Source organism: Castor canadensis, chromosome 2 (genome assembly GCF_047511655.1).
Source record: "Castor canadensis chromosome 2, mCasCan1.hap1v2, whole genome shotgun sequence".
Classification (NCBI taxonomy): Eukaryota; Metazoa; Chordata; class Mammalia; order Rodentia; family Castoridae; genus Castor; species Castor canadensis.
This window is the reverse complement of record NC_133387.1, coordinates 183,228,412-183,246,939: the sequence shown is the minus strand read 5'-3', so window position 1 is coordinate 183,246,939 and position 18,528 is coordinate 183,228,412. Positions and strand designations below refer to the sequence as shown.

The 18,528-nt window shown below is 47.0% G+C and overlaps 1 protein-coding gene across 5 annotated transcripts in view; it reads left to right on the top strand.

The window, feature by feature from the left end:
• The first annotated feature begins 14,690 nt into the window (after positions 1–14,690).
• The window catches only part of Kmt2a (lysine methyltransferase 2A), a 79,921-nt gene continuing 76,083 nt past the window's right edge, over positions 14,691–18,528 (top strand). For 2 of the 5 annotated variants that reach the window (XM_074066629.1, XM_074066627.1), the window contains exons 1-2: positions 14,691–15,219; positions 17,286–17,384. In XM_074066629.1, coding sequence (XP_073922730.1) covers positions 14,755–15,219; positions 17,286–17,384 — 564 coding nt within the window. In that variant the 5' untranslated portion in view covers positions 14,691–14,754. The remainder of the gene's footprint in view (positions 15,220–17,285; positions 17,385–18,528) is intronic. The other 3 variants (XM_074066631.1, XM_074066630.1, XM_074066628.1) reach the window with 2 other exon arrangements.

Below are 18,528 nucleotides of genomic sequence, written 5' to 3'. Positions count from 1 at the left end.
AGAACTGGTAGCTTCTCTCTTCTCTAAGAATATCCCTTCATCAACACGATGTCCACCTAGTGAGGAACAGCTTCCTGGAATTAAGACTGCAGAACCTGGGTTATAATTAACTCAGACTTCCTCCTCCTTTTGTACCTTGGCCATGACCTTAATCCTTACCTTGATTTTCTATCCCATCTATGGATAAAAATTTGTTCTAAATTAGATCAACCAAACTCTAGTCCTGTTACCCTAAGATAAGTTGGCATTGGTGGCCGAAAGGAATCCTGAACCAATTTCAAACCATACAGTTAGACTTAAGCATGACTTACATAAAGACAGACATCTCAGCGGGACATAACATTGTTCATCTTTATCCTTTTTCTACCTATAATAAAAAAATCAAAATTACTTGGTAATGCTAGGCCTAGTGAATTTTTTCAAAGTAATTTTGAGGCAAACAAAACGTTTCCAATTCTTGGAAATGCAGCATTGAGAATACACAGAAAGGATTAAAAGGAATGATAAGATGGGAGGAGCTTTGGAGCAGTTTTTTTAAGGAAAAGTGTAATATTTGTTGATTGACTGATTGATTGCAGTACTGGGGGTTGAACTCAGGGCCTAGAGCTTGCTAAGCACATGCTCTACTACCTGATCCATGTCCCAGTGGAGCTAAGCAGTTTTTCACTGCATGACTTTAAAACCAGATTTCAGCTGGGCACTGGAAGCTCATGCCTGTAATCCTAGCTACTTGGGAGGCTGAGATCAGGAGGACAGAGGTTCAAGGCCAGCCCAGGCAAATAGTTTGTGAGACCCCCATCTCCAAAATAACCAGAGCAAAATGGACTGGAGGCTCAAGCCCCGAGTTCAAACCCCAGCCCCACCAAAAAAAAAAAAATCAGATTTCAGTGATGATCAGTAGGTCCTCTGTTACTTATCCAAGAGTTCTGAGCCCTTTCCTCTACGGTTTCCTTGAGTCTCACAATTTTGCAAAAGACCAGCTTGATGGATTAGAGAGCAGAATCAAGAATTTTAAAGATACGAAAGTTGAGATTTGAAGAAGCTGTTATGTGCCTTTGCTGGTGTGATGCCTTGAAAAAGGAGAAATGGTTTCCCTGCTACATTAAAGAGAAAACAGAAACTATGCAGCATGAACTCCTTCAATTTTCTCCCTCTGCCTCCAGCCAAACTACTTCTGATTAAATCCTTCTCCTGACTCTTCCTTTCCTTTCTTCTACCCCAAAGGAATGCAGTTCTTGATTCTTGCTTATGTTTTATCATTTGCATGCATTGTGAAAATGATAATCACAGTCAAGTTAATTAATATATCCATCAGCTGACATTATTTCCTTGTGTGTGTGTGTATTGAAAATAACTTAAGAACTATTCTCTCATTCACTATAGGTCAGATTAATTCCTTGTGATTCTGAAGTTTTAAGACAGGTTTCCTGCAATCCCAGCTAAGGTTAGGGAGCTGGGCAAGGTGGTACTCACCTGTGATCCCAGCTATGCAGGAAGCATAATGGAAGGATCTCAGTCCAAGACTCGTCCTGGGCAAAGATGAAAGACGCTAACCGAAAAATAACTAAAAGCACAAAGGACTGGGGGCATGGCTCAAGTGGTAAAACACCTGCCTAAGAAGCATGAAGCCGTAAATTCAAACCCCAGTACCACAAAATAATTACAATAATAAATTAATTAACAATTAAAAAGACACGATTCATATCTTTAAGGGGTTTATAGTCCAATGGAAGAGGTAAACAATTACAAAGCATTCAAGTACAATAGGTACATGAGAATAAACAGCACAAGTCCCATGCTAGGCAGAGACACACACACAGGAGAGGTTGAAGGAGGCTGGGTTGGAGGAGCTGACACTGAGCTTGGTCTAGAAGTCAGCCAAAAGGACAGTGGGGAAATAAGGGCATTTTAGACATCTAGCACCAACGCAGACCACACAAGAGAATTCAAGGAGTTAAACGACATTAGTTTAATAAGGCAGGGGCACAGGAATAGATGTGTCTTAGGTGCAAGTGTTTGGTGGGGTTAGGCCAGATTATAAAGGCTCTTGAAGGTGATGGGAATATTAAAGTATTCTAAAGATGGAGTGATGACATCAGATTTGCATTTTAGGAAGTTCAATATTTTTTGTCTTGTTTTTATTTTTTCTCAAGCTTTATTGAAGTAGAATTGACAGATAAAAATTGTATGCCTTTAAAGTATGTTTTATCATTTGCATGCATTGTGAAAATGATAACCACATTCAAGTTAATTAATATATCCATCAACTGACATTGTTTCCTTTGTGTGTGTGTGTGGTGAAAATAACTTAAAAACTGTTCTCTCAGCATTTTGGTTTTTTTTTTATTTGACAGGATCTCACTATATAGCCCAAACTGGCCTCAAACTCTTGATTCTCCTGCCTTAGCCTCCCAAGTGTGGGATTATAGGCATGTTCCATCATGCTTGGTCTTGCTTATTATTTTTTTTTTGGTGGGACTGGAATTTGAACTCAGGACTTTGTGCTTGCAAAGCAGGCACTCCCCCACTTGAGTCACACCTGCACTCCATTTTGCTTTGGTATTTTGGAGATGGGGGGGCTCTTGAACCATTTCCCTGGGCTGGCCTCAAACCGTGATCCACCTGATCTCAGCCTTCCAAGTAGCTAGGATTACAGGTGTGAATCACCAGTGCCAGGCTGTTTTTATTTTATTTATTTATTTTTAACTTATTGCTGGTACTGGGGTTTGAACTCAGGGCTTTGTACTTACAAGGCAGGCACTCTACCACTTAAGCCACACCTCCAGCCCAGTTTTTATTTTTTTAAATTGAATTTTTTTTTCCTGAGATAGGATCTCACTATATTGCCCAGGCTGGTCTTGAACCCCTGGACTCAAGCAATCCTTCTGCCTCACCCTCCCAAGTAGCTGGGACTACAGACATATGCCACTGTGGCCTTGTTATTATTTTTAGTAAATGTGTTAATCAATGAGGAGAAAAGCCAGACCCCGGTGGCTCACTCCTGTAATCCTAGCTACTCAGGAGGCAGAAATCTGGAGGATTGCGGTTAGAAGCCAGTCCAGGCAAGTAGTTCTCGAGACCCTATCTTAACAATACCCATCACAAAAAGGACTGGCGGAGTGGCTCAAGGTGAAGGCCCTGAGCTCAAGCCCCAGTACCTCAAATAAAAGAAAAAAAAAAGAGAAGGAAACAGAGTATTTTTGTTCAGCAGTTTCTCCTTTGCGTAGCTGCCTGCCATTGTCTTCTCTTTTAATGGAGTCCTCATAAATCTTTGCTTTCTCCTAAAAAGAAAGCAAAAACCTATGCTTCAGCTATATGGAATCAGTGACTCAAAGCTGGAGAATGCTCTAGAATCCACAAAAGTTATGGTCCTGTTGGCAAAACAGAAAGGGAATTCCAGGTATTGGGCAGTGAAGCTAGCGAAATCTAGACAAGAGTGACTGATCGCAGGTCTGAAGGATCATTTGGGGCATAGTTGCCTGGCCACTCATGACAAGCTGCATCCAATAAAGAGGGCTGTCCTGTCCATGTGACACAGCTTCCGACCTTTCCACCTTACTCAACAACCATGTCCCACTTCTGCTGCAGTTCTTCTCTTTGGTGATCTGATAGCAGGATCAGAAATAGATTCCACAGCTCTTGATCCCCAGTTCAAGGCCATTTCTGCAAACTTAATTCTACCCAATCCCATCCTCTCTGGGATGTTAGATCTCGCCTCTCTCCCTTATTTCTATCTTCTCCTTTGTGTGTGTGTGTGTGTGTGTGTGGTATTGGGGTTTGAACTCAGGGCACTCTACCACTTGAGCTACTCCACCAGCCCCTCCATCCTCTTCTCACTTTAGCATATAAATATCCATAAGTTGCTTCCTTCCTCAGCTGCATGGCTCCATCTAGCTAGTTACGACCTTTCTGAGTATAAGTGGAAGTTCAATTTTTTTTTAATGATACTGGGGTTTGAACTCAGGGCCTTGCATTGCTAGACAGATGTGTTATCACTTGAGTCACTCTGCCAACCCCGGAAGTTCAATTTTATGTCAGAGCAGGACACTGACAACTACCGCCATGGCCAATAGGACTGTGTGGCTGTGTGAATAGAACACAGGAAGAGGCAAAGTTTAGTGCAAAGAGGAATATAAGTTAAAGCCATGCAAGTGAAGACACTCAACCAAGTGTTGGTTATGTGTGTCTGAAATTCAAAAAGTAGCTGAGGGCCAGAGACGTTGATTTGGATGTCACGGGCACCTTGGCAATAGGTGAGATTGCTTATCAAGGAATCCTAAACTGAGGGAAGATATTTTTGTAGGTTTTGTTCATTGCTATATCCCCAGCACCTAATACTGTGCCTGACAGTAGTAAGCATTCAGTATTTGAATAAATGAAGTAATGGAAGTAGAATTCAAGGACCTTGAACGTGACTCTGAGAAACCACCATTTAGGAATGGACTCAGGGAAAGAAGCTGGTGAGGAGGTTTGACATGGAAAGGTCAGAAGCAGAAGGAAGAGCATGAGAGGGTGAGATCACAAAAACCAAAGGAGGAGAGCTTCCAGAAAATCGACAGTGCTGCAAAAACCCAAACACAGTATGAACTAAAAAGCATCCACTAGTTTGGACAAACAGCAAATCATTGGTCTGGTGACAGTAGATCCAATGGAGGTAGCAGTCCATGATAGTGACTTGAAGAGTACATGGAAGGTAAGAAGTGGAGGCTGTGACAATAGGTGACATCAGAAACTTGGCTGATGTTCAGTAAGCCATTTTCCTTTCCCTTTTTATTGATCCTTCCCCAAAAGCTAAGAGATATGCATAAGTCTCCCTTTCTTAAGTTTCTTTTAAAGAAAGAAAAGAAAGAAGGGGCCTGGAGATGAAGCTCAGTGGTTTAGTGTTTTCATAGCATGCATAAGGCCCTGGGTTTAATCCACCAAAAAAAATTAAAATGGGGGGGGGATAGAGGAAGGGAGGAAAGGAAAAGAAAAGAAGGAAGGAAGCTGGATATAGTGGCACACTTCTGTAATCCTAGCACTTGGGAGGCTGAGGGCAGGAGGATCTTGAAGTCGAGGCCAGCCTGCTGACTCAAAAAAAAGACCTTCCTCTTACTTCATTCTCACACTACCAACCTATCTTTCATTACCCTTCTTCTCTACTAGTGAATGGAAGTTTGTGAGGAATTTTGAATTCTCTTTCTTCCCTTTTACCTATTTTCTGACATAGGCAGCCTGGTAATAGACGAAGGATAAATATATATGTGTGTGTGCGTGTGTGAGTGTAAACACATACATTATATATAATGTGTGTATATATATGTGTATATATATATTGTTCTTTCACTAATTCATTTACTTCTCCTCTCTTTCTCTCATGATCCACATTTAAAACCTCAGCAAATATCATAGTCCACCTTCAAACTATATCGTAAGTCTGACAATTTCTCATCCCCTCCAAACTATCACCCATGGTCAAGGCACCACACCATCTTTCACCTGGACCACTGCAGTAACTTTTTTTCTTTTTGGTAATACTGAGGTTTGAGCTCAGGGCTTGCTAACCAGGTGCTCTGTCGCTTGAGTCACATCTTCAGCCCTTTTTGCTTTGGTTATTTTGGAGATGGAATCTGAAAAACTGTTAGCCTAGGCTGGCCTCAAACTGTGATCCTCTCAATCTCAACTTCCCAAATAACTGGGATTACAGGCATGAGCCACCATGCCTGGCCTTTTGGTTTTTTCTTAACAGCAGCCAGAGTGATCCTTTCAAATATGAAGTCATATTTTTGTCAACCTTCTACTCAAAAACCTCCAGCAGCTTCTCACCTAATTTTGAACCCTTGTGTGATCTGAAACCATCCCCTGTATCTCTTTCACTCCATTTCCTATCACTGTCTGCACCATTCACCTTACTCCAGCCACACTGGCCTCTCTGTTGTCACCCAAACACTTGCACCTCGGGGTTTCTGCGAGTGTTGGTTTCTGCTTGGAACTCTTTCCTCCAACATCATTTGGCTGACTCCTTCATTTCCTTCCATGTCCTGCTCAAACATTTCCTTAGCCTGGTGATCCGCCATCAAGCCTGGCACCTCAGCCTCCCCTCTCTGTCCCACTGACACAGCACTGACCAACTACTGACCTTGTCTACTTGTTTATGGTTTGTTCCTCTTTACCAGACGGTGAGCCTACAAAGCTGACTTACCAAGAACACCTTGCCTGGAGGAGCAGAGATAAAGATAACTGAGAAGCTATTCCTGCCCCAGAGGAGCCCACACGTCAGTGAGTCATACCAGCTAACAAGTAATTAGATGGAAATGCTCAGAGCACTTGGGTGCAGGAGGCTGAGGCTCTGGGGGACCGTGTGGTTTGGACCGACAGTGAACGCACTCTGGAGCCTGGGTTGTAGTTAAAACCATGAGATCATTCTCAGAGAATGTAAGAAATGACAGGCACTCAGGGGACACCAGTGTCTAAGGGCGAAGGACAGAGAAAGGAGGATGAGAAGAGCTGGGTGAATGGGCTGCCCATGGTACAGTTACTAGATTGCCTTCCAGAAAACACTGCCAACAAGGCCAGGAGTATGGCTCAGTGGTAGAGGCTTGCTTACATGTGGGAGGCCCTGGGTTTCAATCCCCAGTACTGCAAAAAGAAATGTTATCAATAATACAGCAAAGGACATTTACTAACAATTTCTGCTGTCAATCCTTACAACAGCCTGGACATTGGCTCTAGGATGACCCCATTGGGAAGACAAGGAGACTGATTCACCTAACCAAGTGTACACACCCACTAACAAATAAAGGTTTGACACCTGGACATGGTAGTGCACACCTGTAATACCAATACCCAAGAGACTGAGGCAGGAGGATCTTGAGTTCAAGGCCAGCCTGGGCTGTAGAGTGAAACCCTGCTTCAAGAAAAAAAAAAAAAAGGGGGAAGAGATGGGGCTGTCTGGAGTGGCTCAAGCAGTAGAGCCAAAAAGAAAAACCAGAAACAAAAACAAAAAACAGAAATAAAGATTGGAACCCAAGCAATTTGAGCTTTTCCTCTTAATCATTTTGTTGTCCATAAATCTATATTATACCAGTTCTCTTGCTTCATAATATTTTACTGAGTGCCTATTAAGGGTCATGTCCTGTTCTAGGCTCTATGGGGGACATTGACATTAAAGTAAGCAAATTCCTGGTAATTAGCCCTGTGAAGAAAAATACAGTAGGGCTCGAATATAATACTCTCCGTGGTAGAGTACCTGCCTAGCATATGTGAAGACCTAGGTTTGATTCCCAGTACTGGGGGGGAAAAAAAAAAGGAAAAGCCAGGTGCTGGTGGCTCACATCTGTAATCCTAGCTACTCAGGAGGCAGAGATCAGAAAGATCGTGGTTCAAAGCCAGCCTGGGTAAACAGTTTGTGAGATCCTATCTCGAAAAAACCCATTACAAAAAAAAGGGCTTGTGGAGTGGCTCAAGGTGGAGGCCCTGAGTTCAAGCCCCCAGTACCATACACACACACACACACACACACACACACACACACACACACACAAAGGAAATAGAGTAGCACAAGGTATCATGAATGACAGTGGTGGCCTCTGAGGAGGGGACATCTGAGTAGAGATCTAAAGGAAGTGAGAGCTGAGCCAAGAGGATATCTGGAGGAGGGACATTCCAAGCAGAGGGAACAGCAAGTGCAAAAGCCTTAAGGTGTCAGTGTGCCTGGAGCATTCCAGGAACTGCAAGGAGGTCACAGCACGAGAGGTAGAATGAGCTTGGGAGAGTGAGCCAGGAGATAAGGTCAGAAAGATAAGGGTTTCTGGGACACATTGTTCAATGAAAAAAATTAAGAGTAGTAAAACCACATTGATTGCAAAAATATATTTGGCTAGATATAGTGGTATCTGCCTGTAATACCAACACTCAGGAGGCTGAGGCAGGAGGATCACAATTTCGAGGTCAGCATGGACTAGATAGCAAGACTCTATCTCAAAAAAACAAAAAGCAAAAACAAAAGATATATTTGTGCATGAGCGTATACATACATTCACACGTGTATATAATGTGTACTTGCTTATGTGTACTGAAATATCAGACAAAATTGACAGTGACTACCTTTTGGAGTTAGATTATAGTCAGAAGGGAGGAAAGGCTAGCTAGACTTTTTATCTTGTGTTTTTCCATACTACTTGAAATTTTTACCTTGCATATCTTACTATTATAAGAACCAAAAATTATTTTTAAAAAGTTAACTCTTAGCCATGTGTTAAGGAGGTTGAGCTAGTGCCCCTTTCTTTCTTTTTACAGCCTTGCCTCCTGGAAGAGTTGGCTCCTCTTGCTCAGACTGGCCTTCTCCTTTCCCTCCTTAACCTTTACTCTGACTTTGACCTTCACCTTCCCCTACAACTGCTCCTACAGACATCACCTGTCGCTTCCCTTGGAACACAGTGAACACTCATTAGTCCTTTGCTTCTTGACTTCTCTGCTACATTTGACATTGTTTACAGACCTTTTGAAACTCTTTCCTTCTCCTTTGGTGTCCCTCCTGTTCTTCCTCTGGGCCCTGTCACTGTGTATTTGGGTTAGCCCAAACGATAGACCTGCTTTTCTTCTGATTCTGTTCTTGACCTTTGCCTCTCTGTGCTACACATACTCTTTCGTGTGTCTCATCCACATTCATGGTCTCAGGTACCATCTCTGAGCCTCCACCTCCCAGGTCTATACTTCTCCTGATTGCCACTTCAATCTATCCAACTGCCTGCTAGGCGAATCCACCTGCATTTCCCATAGGCATTTCAAACTGTCTGCTTCAAAACCTGACTCATCACCTCTAAGCAAAAGCCTCCTCTTCCTCCTGCTCTCCTTGCAGTATCTGCGTCTATTCTGTCGACCACAGCTGGCAACCTGAGAAAAAGCCCCTGTGACCTGGCCAGTGGCTTTCTGACACATCAAATCGTCCTGAAGTTCTCTGTTTCTCTTGAAACCCCAGGCCTTCTGTGTCTCTGGGAAAGTTTTGAGGCATAGCATGTTTGGGTCTCCAGTTCTACCACAGTACCTGGTATGACCTGGGCACTTGCTAAGCAAATAAAAGAACAAAGATTGGAAAGGACAGAGGCAGACGATGAGGACAGCAGTCTGCTATGAGAGTGTAATTTAGAGGCAGCAGGGAAGAGAGGGAAGCAAAATACTTGAGTGCAACCTTTCCTTCAAGCTTCTACAAGGTGAAACAATCCTAAATCAAATACAGTAGATCCCTGGCATTTGTGAGGAAAAACCACGCTTGCTCAGGTTGCTAGAGTTCTGCACTGTGGATGCTTGACTTGTGTTCCCCAACTTCTGCCTTTCAACAAACTGCAGATTTTCACTTGATCACTTCAGTTAACCACATTCAAGCTGGGCGCAGGTGGCTCACGCCTATAATCCTAGCTACTCAGGAGGCAGAGATCAGGACTGCAGTTCAAGGCCAGCCTGGATAAATAGTATGCAAGACCCAATCTCGAAAATACCCAACACACACACACACACACACACACACACACACACACACACACAAAGGGCTGATGTAGTGGCTCAAGTTGTAGAGCACCTGCCTGGCAAGCATGAGGCCCTGAGTTCAAACTCTGGTATTGCCAACAAAACAAAACAAAAAACCAGAGCAACAAAAACAAATCCAGCCCAGCACATGCAACTGCCTAAATCCTCTGCCAAAACAAGACCCCTTGGGTATGAATGCCAAGGTCCAAGAGTACAGCTGGGAAGGGCCATTTATTCAGCCAACATTCATTGGACTGGCATAGATTCTGCTTGGCACAGCAGATACAAACATAAGTAATATGTAGCCCTAAAATCATCCTCCAAATCCTTTGCAGGAAGCCAGCTATCTATGTGAGGGTCAGTCAGACCCTTTTAGTGATGGATAGGTAGAGCTATTTATACAGGATCTTTTGAAGTTCAGAAATAGAAACATGAATTCAGGGAAAAGTGGCCATTGCTTTTTTTGGGGGGTACTGGGATTTGAACTCAGGGCTTCACACTTACAAAGCAGTTGGTCTACCACTTGAGCCACACACACACACCTCCAGTCCATTTTGCTGTGGTTATTTTGGAAATGGAGTCTCATGAAATATTTGGCTGGGCTGGCCTCAAACTTTGATACTCCAGATCTCAACCTCCCAAGTAGCTAGGATTACAGGGTGAGCCACCAGGGCCTGGCTTTTTTTTTTTTTTTTTTTTAAGACAGGGTCTCACTATGTAGTCCAGTTTGGCCTTGAACTTGCAATCTTCTTGTGTTGGTCTCCTGAGTGCTGGAGTTACAGGTATTGCCTCCTTAATGGAAGGGTGCCTTTGTGGAAGAGAGATGGACTTGAATCTTCTTCCCAGGAGAGAGCAGCACTCAGGGATTCCAAACAGTACCCTGTTTAAATAACTCAGTCACCTTCTTGTCTTAGTTCAAAGACCTTTGGGATGACAGCACTATGCAGCGTGTCCATGTGGGCCTCCTTTGGAGAAAGAAAATTATGAGGAATATCTTCACCCATGATTAAGAAAATCCCTTCGTGGGTTCGGTCCCCAGCACCAAAAAACAAACAAAGAAATCCCTGGGGGGGGAAATTGTTTCTACCTAAATGAGAGAGAAGATAGTTTACTTTGATTACGTATTTTAATCTTTTGAAAAATCTTTTGAAATTGCTATTAATATCTTTATTTTTACAAATTAGGAAACAGACATGAGGCTAGGCACCTGGTTTAAGATATCAGAACTAATTAATTTTAGTTATACGATCTGGATTGTATTTGGGCCTGGAAATTAATCCTATATTTGTAATTCTGAGGTCATGTTAGTTCCACCACCATATTGGCTTACAGTGAGAAATCTTTAGGGAAGGGAAAAGGGAGTGAACATCTATAGGTCCCTTTAAAGCCAGCAGTAATATGCGAGTTTGCAGGAATGGGCAAAATTTGGGGTTCCTTCCTTAAAAGTTTCCTTCTGTCATTTGGAAAAAATTTAAAATGTGTGCATTTTTATTAGGTTGGCAAAGATCAAGAAGGTTACAAAAATCCTTTCAGAAGGGTATGGAGAAAGAGGCACTCTTAAACATTGCTATTGGGAATATGAAATTGTACAGCTTTTCTGAGGACAACTTGGTAAAATACATCAAAATTACAAACATACATACCTTTTGGCCCAGCAATTTCACTTCCACTAGACATCTATAGTGCAGAGATATTTGACACATTTTCAAAATGATACATGTTCAAGGTTGTGGACTGCAGCATTGTTTGAAATTCAGTAGACTGAAAACAACTAAGTGTCCACCAAGAAAGAATTGCTTAAATTAAGCTTTGTCTATTCACAACAGCCCCAAGAATAAGGGAACTGGCTAGTGATAGGAATGGTTTCCAAGTGATATTAAGTTAAATTATCAGGCTGGTGGAGTGGCTCAAGCGGTAAGCGTGAGGCCCTGAGTTCAAACTCCAGTGCTGCCAAAAATATATATGTATATGTGAAATGATTGGGATCCAATCATTTCATTTACAGAAAATCTTTATGTGTTTGCATGTCATCTGCAAGAACATACAACAAACTAACAATATTTGACCCCACAAAATAAGAGATGGGGGAGAGTGATTCATATCCAGTAGAGTGAGATTTTAATTCCTTTAAAATTTTAACCATATGTGCCAGGTGTGGTGGTTCATGTCTGTAATCTCAACATTGGGGAGGCTGAGGCAGGAAGATTGCAGGTTTGAAGCCAGCCTGGACTACACAGAAAATTCTAGCCCAGCCTGTGCTGCAAGCCAGACCCAGTCTCAAAAAACAAACAACAAAACTAACCATATGAATGTATTAGGTATTCGAGAAAAAGGAATTAAAATTTAAAACTAAAAAATAAAGCAAGCACATGCAGCCTAAGTTACCTTGTGAGTAAGGCATACAATGTCTTTTTTTTTTGGGTGGTGGTGGTGGTACTGAGGGTGGGAATCAAACCCAGGGCCTCATGCATGCTAGGCAAGCCCTGTACCACTGATTTACAATCCCCAGCCCCAAGAATGAATGTCTTTTTATGATCAGCACTAAGGTTAGAGGATATCAGTGTTAGACCCTAGTGAGTTTTGGTCCTACTACTTACTACCTATGTGGCTTTGGACGTTACTCTAAGACTCCGTTTCCCCACCTGTAAAATCAGAAATATCTCAGAGGATTGGTGAGAACTGAATGCACATAAGTACTTAAATTCATAGCAAACACTCAATAAATGTCAGTTATTATTACTATTTCTGTTCTTACAACTCCAACAATAAACCAAATTCTGATTTGCTCTGGTTGCTTTTGAACTAGCCTGGAGGCAAAGAGACAAACTAGATAATTCTCTAGGAGTTTTTCTGCCCAGAGGCCTGAGTTTTCACAATCTGTAGACATTCTTCCTTCTGGCTGCTGCCACCCACCCCGCAGACCTCCCACCTGTGCTAAATGAAGTGTGCTGGAAGCGAGGAGGTTTCTCAGAACCTAGCCGGTTTGTTTTCTCAAGGGTGGAGGGCGGGAAGAAATCCTGTTGACACAGTTATATAAAGCATGTCACTCAGTCCCCTGCCCACTACCTCTACAGACCGTTATGCATATTAAAGAAGGAGGGGGGGCGGCAAATACAAAAGAAAAATAAGCGAGAGAGAGAGAGAGAGAGAGAGAGAGAGAGAGGGAGAGAGAGAGGGAACAAATCAGGATGCTTGAGGGAATCCACGTGGTCGCCAATCTGTAACTGATCAGAGCAGCTATACTGAAGCAAAACCCCCAGAGCCTAACGCTAAATATATTGCAAGGGTGAAATCGTCCACAATGGGCTGTCCAGGTCCCAAGCAGAGTCTTGGGGCTGCCGGTTAATGCCCTCCCGCTTCTCCCACTCTCTTTACACCTAGTAAACCACGCGATGCAACAACGGAATCTGGTTCTGTGTGTGCGTTGTTTGAGTGTGCGCTTTGCAAACCATCTGGGCCCCATCCTGAGCGGTTGGAACGACGATGATCGATCCGGGACGAGTTCGGGGAGTTGGGGCTTGCCTGGTCTCCTCCCTTTCTCTGCTTCCCTCCACCTCCCACCCCACCGTGCGCTCCGCACAAACGTTTTGCTGTTGGAAGGACATAGGTTTTCAGCACCAGGAGGCCGTGGACCTTCTCTGGAGGCGTGCAGTACACCCTCCAGAGGGCCAGAGCTGCTAGCAACCTGCTCCCTTACGACCCTCCCCCTCCTTTCCAAATTTGCCGCCCCAGGCAAATTATTACTAGCAATGAGCAGTACCGGGTGCGGGAGTCCAGGAAGGCTGCGTGACCTTCCAGCGAACTCCACCTCGGCTGAAGGGGGGGAAGGTGGACATAGGGGGTGGGGGGGGAATGGAGGCTGCCCCGGGGCCTGCAGGCTGTGCATCGATCCCCCTAGCCCCAGCCAACGCAAGTTCTCCCGGCACAGACCCCTCCCTCCCCTCCTGGCTTTCCCAGCCTAGCAGGCTTCTAACGCCTAGCTAGAGGCGCCCTCCTCTCTTCCCCCCAATAAAGTAAACCCGGTGGACATTCATTCCCCCCGCCCTAGCCCTCCCCCTCCTCCCTCCTTCCCCCTCAGTTTGCTAACCCCGCGCCCAGAGCTGGCCGCCGGCGGGCCCCTTCCACCCAGTGTATCATAATGCCCAGCGCCCCCCTCCTCCCCCTCTCTTAATCAGAAACGTGCTCGCGACCCCCCCCCCAGGGTGCATACATTAGGGTCTGCTTTGCATGCAGCGGCAGGCAGGGACCGGAGGAAGAAGGGGCGGGGGCGCTTTTGCCCGCCTCTTCCCTCCAGGCCCCGTTAGCCACCCCTCTGCAGCTTGGTGCCAACGCCGCGTCTTTTGCGGAGCACGCTGTGGCCTCAAAGCCCCGAGCTGGGAGGAAACACCACGTAACTCCGCAGCAGAGCACCAAAGCCAGAGGCACCTCGGCCCCGAACGCACAGTCGGGCGAGGAAGTGGCGGGAGACCTTGCCACTTGGTGTGTGCGTTTTGGAGAGAGAGCTCCAGCATGGAGATGGGAGGGGCTTCTTTTTATCTTATTTTTTTTAAAGCGCGTCCGCCCAGGCCCTCTGTATTTTGCATAGAGTAAAGCGGGCAGCGCTTCTGCTTTGCATGTAGTACAATAAGAGCTCTTTTATTCTAGAGGCGTTCGAGTCGGGCTAACCCCGCGCGCGCATCCGTGCCCCGAGGCGGAGGGGACGGATCGCTCCTCCCCGGCCCGGCGGCCGCGCGGTACTGGAAGCTGCTCTCCCGGGCGGTTCGATTCCCAGCGCGTCCCGGGAACGTGTGTAATCGGCCTAGGGCTCTCCCGGCTGCAGGCGGCCCCGGCTCCCTCCGCCTCCATCCTCCCCCTAGTCCTCGCCCCCTCCCCCTCTCCCCGGAACCCGCGCTCCACTCCGAGCTCCTGGGCTTCCTTCCCCCTCCTTTTCCAGTGCAAAGCCGCTCCCGGAGGGCGGGGCATGCAGTTATCCAGGTTGCGGGGCGGACGGGCGGGCGGGCGGAGGCGGCCCGGGCCTCGGCATAGAGAAGCCACGGCCCGGCGTCAGCGGCGCAGGCCCGAGGCCCGTATGCAGATTGCGGGGCGGGCGGGCGCGGCCCGGCGCTCAGCATAGCGGCCTACGGGGTGCGGGCGGTCGGGCGGCGCCGAGCGGGTTAGGCAGGTTCCGGGGCCCCCGGCCCCCCCTCTCCGCCTCCCCGCCCCCCTGTGTTGTCGCCTCTCCCTCTCGCTGCTTCACTTCACGGGGCGAACATGGCGCACAGCTGTCGGTGGCGCTTCCCCGCCCGACCCGGGACCACCGGGGGCGGCGGCGGCGGGGGGCGCCGGGGCCTAGGGGGCGCCCCGCGGCAACGCGTCCCGGCCTTGCTGCTTCCCCCCGGGCCCCCGGCTGGCGGTGGCGGCCCCGGGGCGCCCCCCTCCCCCCCGGCTGTGGCGGCCGCGGCGGCGGCGGCGGCGGCGGCGGCGGCGGCGGCTGCGGCGGCGGCGGGAAGCAGCGGGGCTGGGGTTCCAGGGGGAGCGGCCGCCGCCTCAGCAGCCTCTTCGTCGTCCGCCTCGTCTTCGTCTTCGTCATCGTCCTCAGCCTCCTCAGGGCCGGCCCTGCTCCGGGTGGGCCCGGGCTTCGACGCGGCGCTGCAGGTCTCGGCCGCCATCGGCACCAACCTGCGCCGGTTCCGGGCCGTGTTTGGGGAGAGCGGCGGGGGAGGCGGCAGCGGAGAGGTAAGCGGGGAGGGGGGGGAACGAGGAACCCCCCCACCCCCAGACCTGGGGTCTCGACCCTCTTGTGGAGCCCTCTCCCCTCCCCCATCCGGGATTGAGGAGCATCCCAATTCTGGAGCCATCCTGGGGTCCCTGACCTGGGGCAGATGGCTCTCTCATTTTGGGACTCCCCTTCCAGGGCTGCAGACCCCCAGGCACCCCCACCCCAGGGTTCTGACCCATCTGGCTAAGGGCGTCTGTCCCCACTTTCCTCCCCTAGACCCTTCCCCAAATCCCTTGGCAGGCACGGACCCCCTCGCCGGGGTTTCCCATCCCGGGACTGAACCCCTCCTCCCTTTCACAGATTACCTCATCCGAGCCAGATCGCTCCCTCCCTCCCTGCTAGAGACCTGATCCCGCCACATCCCCGCCTCCCTCTCTGGGCAGATGTGTTACTCCTAGGGCAGAATTCCTCTCGGACATCACCCGGGTGGTGGCCTCTTCCAGGGGCCCCTGGGGATCCCTGTCCCCTCCCGCACCTTGCTACCAAAACCTGAGCAACCCTCGCCCCGTCCCCGGCCAGGTCCCTACCTTGTCAGCCACTCCCCCTTCCTACATCTCCACCCCAGCCCACTGCCACCGGTGGCAGACAGGACCCCCACCCTCGGAAACCTCTTTTCCTCTCCACCTGACCGCCCTCACCTCCTTCCCTCCGAAGATAACGGTGCTGTCCTCTGCATCATTCTCATCCCCCGTCTTCCAGGGCTGCAGTTCCTACCCTGCTGGTGGCGGAATCGCTCTACCTTCCCTCCACCCTGTCCTTCCTTTAGAATGAAGGATCAGTAGCTTCTTAGAGGGGACATAGGCCAGTGTCCCCTAGGCTTGGAGGGGAGCAGCTTTCCAGCACTCCCCTGGAGAGGGCCAGGCTCTCCCTCCAGCACTGGGGAAGGGGCCCCTGAGAGGGGAGGTGTTTGTGGGGGGACTTGGGCAGCATCCTCCCAGGGGACGCAGCTGCTCTCCTACCCCACCCACTGCGCCTGAGAGCTTGCAGTCTCCAGCCCTCGCTGCCTCCCGCCCTTCTCCTTTTCTCGTCATTTCATTATTGATCCATCTTCTCCTAGGCTAGTCCTGGGACTTGGAAGGGGTGGGGGAAGCCGGGTTGGGGTAAGGAGAGTAGATAAGGCACAGTTTTACCTTAGTGTGGTGGTGATGGTGGTTTCCTTGGGTTGGGAGAAAGAGAGGGATTGTGAAGCAAAGTTAGTTCTTGGAACAGTTAGTTATCTCTGATTCTTAATAAGGGGACCCAAGGTGGATGAAGGGTCAGGCTTTGCCCCTTCCCCATTAGTAAATAGGTGAGAATGGGGATGCTTGGATAAGCGTTATCCAGCCTCCTTCAGAAAAAGGAAAGTTGCCCTGGGAAGGGGAAGTTGAGTTCAGGTTCAGCTAGTGGCATTGCGCATTTGTTTTCCATTGGATGCAGAAGGGGCAGTTTGAATCACGGGGGAGAGGGAGGGATGGGATGGGGGATGCTAGGAGAAGGAAGAGCAGCTGCTAGGGGCTGAAGCAAGGGGGGTAGGGGGTTGCTGCTCTGGAGTGCTCTTGATTGAAACAGAAAGGGAAAGATAACAACCAGTCGTTTCCTGAGTGCTCTGCCGTTGGTGCACACAAAATATCCTGGGCAAACCCCTTGTTGCCCATTGTGCCCCGCACCCCTTTAGATCTACCAAAAGATCCTGGGAAGATGGGGAGGGAGGAGATCCCAGGGACCCGGGCCTCTCCTTTCAGGGAGCTGGCATTTTTTAGTTGTTAGTCTTCCTGCCTTCTTTTTAAAATTGTTTTTAAGGCAGTCTGATCAGGAGACTGACAACAACCTGCCTCTGACAGTGCAAGGAGGACATGATGGGGGCGTGTTCCTTGCTGTGTAGCTAGCTAGCTGCAGCGTCCCCTCTCCCTGCCTCTCTGCTCTATCTCCACCTCCTTTGCCCAGCCTTCAGGAGGCAGCTGCAGTCAGCAGGGTTGTTTGAGATATTTATTGGTTGCTGTAGATTATTATTTTTTTTTGAAAGGCCAATTCTGTATTTTTTAAGCTAACAACACAGATCCCATGTAGTTGGAGAACCAAAGGCCTCATACATGACAAAAAGACTGAACCGTTCAGGTTACTTGCATGGAGTTGGTGCTTAAATGTGAGTTGATTTTGCTTTTTTAAAAGATACAGCAGCAAAAAAAAAAAAAAAGAAAGAAAGAAAAAAAAAGAATAGACTTACTGACATTTCATTTACCTGCTTATTTTCAAAATTGAGACTTGTCTGGTTTATATAGAATTTTTAGCCCTATGTATATTTGAGTATAATAAGAAAGTGTCTGTTAGAAGAAGTTAGTTTGTTTTAAGGGAATCCTAAAGTGTTTTCTTCTTGTTTAGCATGCTTATATATTTTGTACTGAAGGACCAAGTGATCATGCTCCAAACGTTATCACATATTCAAAAGCAAAGTTTTATGCTGACAGTTCCCAGTCATAGCTTTTCAAGAGACTGGTTAGAAAGAGAGATACCTGGATTCAGGGACCTAATGTCTGGGCACCAGAATATTTTATCTGTTGGTTTTTGACAAATCACCTTTAAACTTTTATCAGGTGCTAACAGTTTCTTATCTACTGGCATTATGAGATGATTGTAAAGTAGAGTTTTGATATGCCTAACAGTAGTTTATAGTGTGAAGCTTGTCAAGGAATTGTAGTTATTGCAAATAAGATCATATTAATAAGAGGGCTTTTTTTTTTTTTCCTTGAAAACTTTTGCTTGAGCAGTTGTTGCTACTTCACTATGAGAAGAGTGGTTGACTCCTCGAATCAAACATCATTCTTCTGAATGGGCTTGAATGATTTGTTGGTAAGGTTTTGATGTGCTAGTCTGAGGCTATCTAGCATGGGTTGATGGTATGTGACATCATTGGTAAGCCATTTAGAGTGATGATCACCTTTGACCTGGTAGTTTTGAGTGTAGAAACCAAGCATTTTGTTTTATACTCTAAAACATCAGTGATAAAGTTCCAAAAGAAAGTGTAGGATCACTCTGGGCTGACTATACATAGAGAGTTCTAAAGATTGCTTCTCAGAACTTGTTCAGGCCTCTGTATCAGGTCTTGTCTGGATTCAGGAAGATGTGACTATATAACACGGGACCCAAAATGATTCTAACCTCTTTAAATTGTGGTTTATTTTAAACAAATGATGACTACAAGTAGCCTTAATAAACCCTAAGTTAACTTCCAAAGCTAGGTGACAGAACTTCTTGATCATACCGTGATGGAACTTTGTTAGCCAAGGACA